The sequence below is a fragment of the Lactuca serriola genome, chromosome 7 (genome assembly GCF_051521515.1).
Source record: "Lactuca serriola cultivar US96UC23 chromosome 7, Lser_US96UC23_V15, whole genome shotgun sequence".
NCBI classification, from domain to species: Eukaryota; Viridiplantae; Streptophyta; class Magnoliopsida; order Asterales; family Asteraceae; genus Lactuca; species Lactuca serriola.
Genome location: NC_136414.1, coordinates 203,050,525 through 203,056,579, shown reverse-complemented (window position 1 = coordinate 203,056,579; position 6,055 = coordinate 203,050,525). Strand labels below are relative to the sequence as shown.

The 6,055-nt window shown below is 34.1% G+C and overlaps 1 protein-coding gene across 1 annotated transcript; it reads left to right on the top strand.

Annotated features, from left to right (window-relative positions):
- Positions 1–1,854: 1,854 nt before the first annotated feature.
- On the top strand, positions 1,855–2,287 carry LOC145064732 (zinc finger BED domain-containing protein RICESLEEPER 3-like). The gene is made up of 2 exons (XM_079012113.1): positions 1,855–2,221; positions 2,265–2,287. The coding sequence occupies exons 1-2, from the start codon at positions 1,855–1,857 to the stop codon at positions 2,285–2,287; spliced, it is 390 nt and encodes a 129-aa protein (XP_078868239.1).
- The last annotated feature ends 3,768 nt before the right edge of the window (positions 2,288–6,055 follow it).

Here is a 6,055-nt window from a genome sequence, read left to right as displayed (position 1 = left end):
CAAATAAGAACTTTTGGTATACAAAACTAGAAACGTACCAGTAAAGGGTTTAATCCATTTTATTAAACTAGTATAAAGTTAAAGGACCTTAGGTGATTAACTCTATAATACCTTAGTTTATACATCTTGGTTATATATCATTCATACCCAACAGGTAGTTGGATGTATGCTTTCCGCCTTACTTCCTGTTCCTTGTTTGGTTGTGGGCTTAGGACAGATTCATACAATTAACTATCTATTCGAGATTAGATTATATATACCCAGTATAAACTAAGTGATTATAGAAGTAATCATTGTGGTCATCATTTTATTATAATAAATAAGGGTTTTCGTAAAGAATCTTTTCATTAAATATAAAGGAACTATTACAGTTAACTCCATGAGTAACAAGTGAATACACCAGGGTTATATACCACAATGATCAAACAAACAATGGGATGTGTGTTTTCCGCCTTAGGGCAGATGCGCACAATCGATTGTTTGTTTACTCTGAGTCTTATATAACTTGTATCCATTTAGTACTCATAGAAAGGATTGTAGAGTTATTTTTACTTATCTTTCATTAAAGTAGGAAATATAGGATTTTCTAGAGGAACATGCGAACTTTTCTAAACAAAACTTACAACTTACTACATTTTACAATTACATTTTTCAACTACATTTTACAACTTTCTACAACTTACTTACATCACTAAAATCTTATGAACTCACCGGCTTAATTACTGATCAACTCTTTCAAAATAAATTGTATTCTCAGGAAACTAGTAGACAGGTACTCATGCTGGGAATTCAGAAGATGGAGCATAGTAGCTTCAAGTCTTGTTTTTTTATTTGATTATGTATTCTATGTTTTGTGAACACACGCATTCTAAACACTTTCTCTCTAATGAAATGGTTGTTCATTACTTTTCTTACTATGATGCATGTCTTGTGATACTAAACATGACGTCCTCCACCCCAAACGTTTTCGCCGTTCCAGTTTTGGGGTGTGACAACAACCCTATATGTTCTTTTACTTGTTTCATTCCATATTGATCAATCTATTGAAATGTTAAATAACCTATATTGGTATTCTATTATATTTAAATGATTTTGTTATTATGCTTTAGATTGATGATGAATATGTGTTTGTTGATAACACACAAGTTGAAGGAACAAGTCAAGCAACAAAGCCAAAGAAAACGAAATATGCCCAAAGGGCGGCTTGTTAGAGTGATTATGATGTAGTTCATATTGACAAAGTTAGACATAGCAATTGCAAAAAATGTGCAACTTTGCTCAAAACCGAATCCGGTGCAAACGGTACTTCTAGTATGATTAAACATACGGAAAGATGTAAAATGAACCCAAAAAATTTAGAAAAAAAAAAACTAGAAAACCAAACCACTTTAAATTTTAAAAAAAAATGAAAACGGAGAGAATAGTATTGGGACTTGGAAGCATGATGAGAAAAGAATAAAAAAAGCTTTGTTAAACTTATTTGTAATTGGAGAATTACCGTTCAAGTTTGTAAAGAACGAATCATTTATTGAGTATAAAAATGCATTAAATGGGAAAGTAGTTTTGCCATGTAGAACCACAATTTCAAATAGAGTCACCGATTACTTTCTTAAAGAAAAGGCTAATTTGTTTAAGTTATTTAGTAATCCCCTAAGTAATGTTCATTTGACCACCGATTATTGGACAAGCTCATGTCAAAGGTCGAGCTATATGGTGGTCACGGCCCACTTTATTGATGAAGATTGGATCATGCACAAAAGAATTATCAACTTTAAATCTCTAGATAGTCATAAGGGATAAGACATTGGGCGCACGTTGTTGACTTGTCTTCAAGAGTGGGGTATCAATAACGTAATGACCATAACCGTTGACAATGATAGTGCGAATGACAAAACAATCGAAATTCTAATGAAAAAGCTACCAAACTTGTACGATGGGGGAAAACAATTACACGTAAGGTGTATGGCCTACATCCTTAACCTTATTGTTAGGGATGGGTTTGATCAACATCAATCTAGTATCAAGTGCATGCACAAGACCGTTAAATACATTAGGAATTCTACACAACGGATTCGAAGGTTTAAAGAATGCATGAAAGAGCTAAATGTGGAATCCAAAAAGTTTTTGTGCAATGATAGCCCAACTCGATGGAACTCCACATACGAGTTATTGCAGATTGCAGTGGATTTGGAGAAGATTTTTGGCATGTTTGAAGTCAAAGGTAATTTCATATTCCATTCCATTGTTTTTTTTTTTAATTTCAGCATGTTTGCAAATTTTTAGCTAACTTGGAAGTGTCATAACGTCTTCGTTATTTGTCTGATTAGCCTGATTATTTTTCAAGCTTGTAGTTTACAATTTGAACTAAAATTTACACTATTTAAACGCGTTATTTAGTTGTATATTTAGTGAGTTACACGCCTCTAAACATTGGATATTAAATCTGAGTTTTTCTGTTTCAGCATTTTTTCAAATTTTTAGCCAACTTTGAAGTGTCATAACGTCTTTGTTATTTGTCCGATTAACCCGATTTTTTTTCCAGCTTGTAGTTTAGAATTTGAACTACAGTTTACAATATTAAAACGCGTTATTTGGTTGTATATTCAATGAGTTATAGGCCTCTAAACATTGGATATTAAATCTGAGTTTTTCTGTTTCAGCATTTTTCCAAATTCTTAGCCAACTTTGAAGTGTCATAACGTCTTCGATATTTGTCTGATTAGCCCGATTTTTTTTTTCCAGATTGTAGTTTACAATTTGAACTACAGTTTACACTATTTAAACGCATTATTTGGTTGTAAATTCAGTGATTTACAAGCCTCTAAACATTGGATATTAAATCTGAGTTTTTTTTGTTTCAACGTTTTTCCAAAATTTTAGCCAACTTTGAAGTGTCATAACGTCTTTGTTATTTGTCCAATTTGAACTATAGTTTACACTATTTAAATGCGTTATTTGGTTGTATATTCAGTGAGATACAGGCTCCTAAATAAGGGGTATTAAAGCTGTTTTGTTTACAAAAAAATATATACGCTATACTAACATTTACTTTATTATAATAGATCCTACATTTGTTCAGGACGTTTTGACCCCCTCAAAAGAACATTTCAACATTTGTAGAGTTATGGGTGGATTTCTCGAGAAATTCAAGGTGAAAACTGACATAGTATCAACGTCAACAAAACCGATGGCACATCGGTTTTTCGGAGAAATATGTGATGTATACAAACACATTAAGGAATGGGCGGCTAGTCCCCAATTTTGTTTGATCGGGAAGGACATGATTGATAAATACGATAAGTATTGGGGCGATCTTGAAAAATTAAATGATTTTTTGTATTTTGCGGTCATATTAGATCCACGGTTCAAGTTTGATTTTCTTCAACAAGCTTTTGAGAAGTTGATTAAGTTGAAGAATCCACAAAAAGATCATATGCTCAACTCGGAAGTCATTTTGAAGGCTAAGGCCTTAATACGGGGTCTTCAACAAAGATTTGAGAATTTTTTTTATTTCTACAAATCAAAGTTTGACAATACCGACTCTTCTCAAAATCAAGCACATGGTCATGAAGATGTAGTTGTGATTGATGACGAGAACGACTTCATGGGTGATTTAATAGTACAAACTAATTACCCATCGGCATCAATGGAAACGGAGTTGACACGATACTTAAACGAGCAGTCAGTTAAATACAATAAAGATTTTGATATTCTACTTTGGTAGAAACAAAATACATCTCGTTACGCAATTGTATCCCGTATGGCGAAAGGTATAACTTTATTATTTATATACTTTTTTTATAATTATATTTTAACATTTTCTATGTTTATGTTGATAGCTATTTTGAGACTGCAAATCTCTACCGTGGCGTCAGAGGCGGCGTTTAGTACAAGCGGGCGGATATTGGATCCATATCGAACAAATTTGTCTGCAAATATAGTAGAGGCTTTGGTTTGCACTCAAGATTGGGTAAGGAAATCAAGAAAGCCAACTGTGGACAACATTGATGAAATTTTAAAAGACGATGAGATCGCGAAAGCTTTAGAAGAGGCGATAAAGAACGAAGATGGGAAGGGAAAACAACCAATTAATATTCCTGAATAATTAATTCGTGTTTGAAAAATGTTACTTTGGATATGGATAAAAACTTAAGATTCATATTTTAATTTGGGTGTTTAACTTATATACTTATAGATAGATTTTTGGGTGTTTTGGATGTTTAATGTTTAGTGTTTAATTTGTTTCTATAAAAGATTTGTTATGAAATCATAAGCTACAAAAGTTATCTTGTACATGTTATTTGGGTTATTCGGGTCATATACTTATAGATAGATTTTTGGGTGTTTTAGATGTTTAATTTTTCGTGTTTAATTTGTTTCTTTAAAAGATTTGTTATGAAATCATAAGCTACAAAATTCATACAAAATACAATATTTATTTGAGTTATTCGACTCCTTAATCATCTTGTACATGTTATTTGGATTATTCGGGTTATATACTTATAGATAGATTTTTGGGTGTTTTTGATGTTTAATTTATAGTGTTTGATTTTTTTTCATTAAATGATTTGTTATGAAATCATAAGCTACAAAAGTAATACAAAATATTCGGGTTATTCGATTTCTTAATCATCTTGTACATGTTATTTGGGTTATTCGGGTCGGAACCGAACCGAACCGAATAATACCCGAACCGAACCCGTATTCCTTATTTGGTTCGGTTTTCGGTTCATACAATTACCCTTATTCAGTTTTCGGTTTATTCGGGTTCGGGTCGGTTCGGTTCAGTTCCGACCCGAATAACATCCCTATTGTTGTTTAACTTACCATCACAATACTGAGATAGGGGGAGATAAGTTCGAGCCGCGTGGAAGACCAGGGATATTTGTTGGCTACCCGAGTGGTACCAAGGGTTATAAGATTTTTGATCTGGAAAGCAAAAGGATCATAGTCTCAAGGGATGTACAATTTGTTGAAAACCAATTTCCTATGAACGTAGCAAAGGAACATGACAACTCAAAACCAGACGATATTTTTCAGCTAGAGGGTGATGAGGAAGCCATACATCACAACCCTAAAGACGATGAATATTTTAGCAATGACAACCAAACCAATGATCACGAAACACGCCATGATTCCACTATGCACCAAGATCACAACTCAAGCCCAACTAATCATGATTATGTTGTGCAACAGGCCCAATATTCCAGTTCATATTTCAGAATTAATGAGCCTCTTCCCTTGGACAACGCCAGGCCCATTAGATCAAAGGCTCAACCGGTCAGGTATCAAGATTACGAGGTTAATTTACCCCATCGATTGACTATGCATCACCCGCTGCCAATCATGTTGCTTCTACAGTACACCCCCTTTCCAACTATATTTCATATAAAGAATTTTCGACTTCTCATAAAGCTTTCTTGGTTGCTATTGTGACTCACGATGTGCCTAGAAGTTTTAAGCATGCAGCTCATGATCCAAAATGGTGTGATGCCATGAAGAAGGAGATCAAGGCCTTGGAAGATAATGATACTTGGGAACTCGTAATGCTGCTAGAAGGAAAACGAGCCATAGAATCAAAATGGAGTTATAAAATAAAATTTAAGCCCGACGGTGCCATAGAAAGATACAAGGCTCATATTGTCGCTAAAGGATACACTCAAATGGAAGGGGTCGACTTTCACAACACATTCGCTACAGTCGATAAATTGGTCATTGTACGAATTTTATTAACTCTAGCTGTGAAGAACAACTGGATAATTCACCAATTAGATGCGAATAATGCCTTTCTGCATGGCGACCTCGAGGAAGATGTTTATATGAAGATGCCTCAAGGATTTGGTAAGGAAGGTGACTCGCGAGTGTGCAAACTCAAGAAATCGTTGTACGGATTAAAACAAGCAAGCAGATATTGGTACCACAAGTTCATCGCAGCCCTACGTGACATGGGATTCAAATCGTCACATGCAGACCATTCTCTCTTCATTCATAAAAACAAGACTAGTTTCGTTGCCGCTCTCATTTACGTGGACGATTTCATTATCGTTGGAAATGA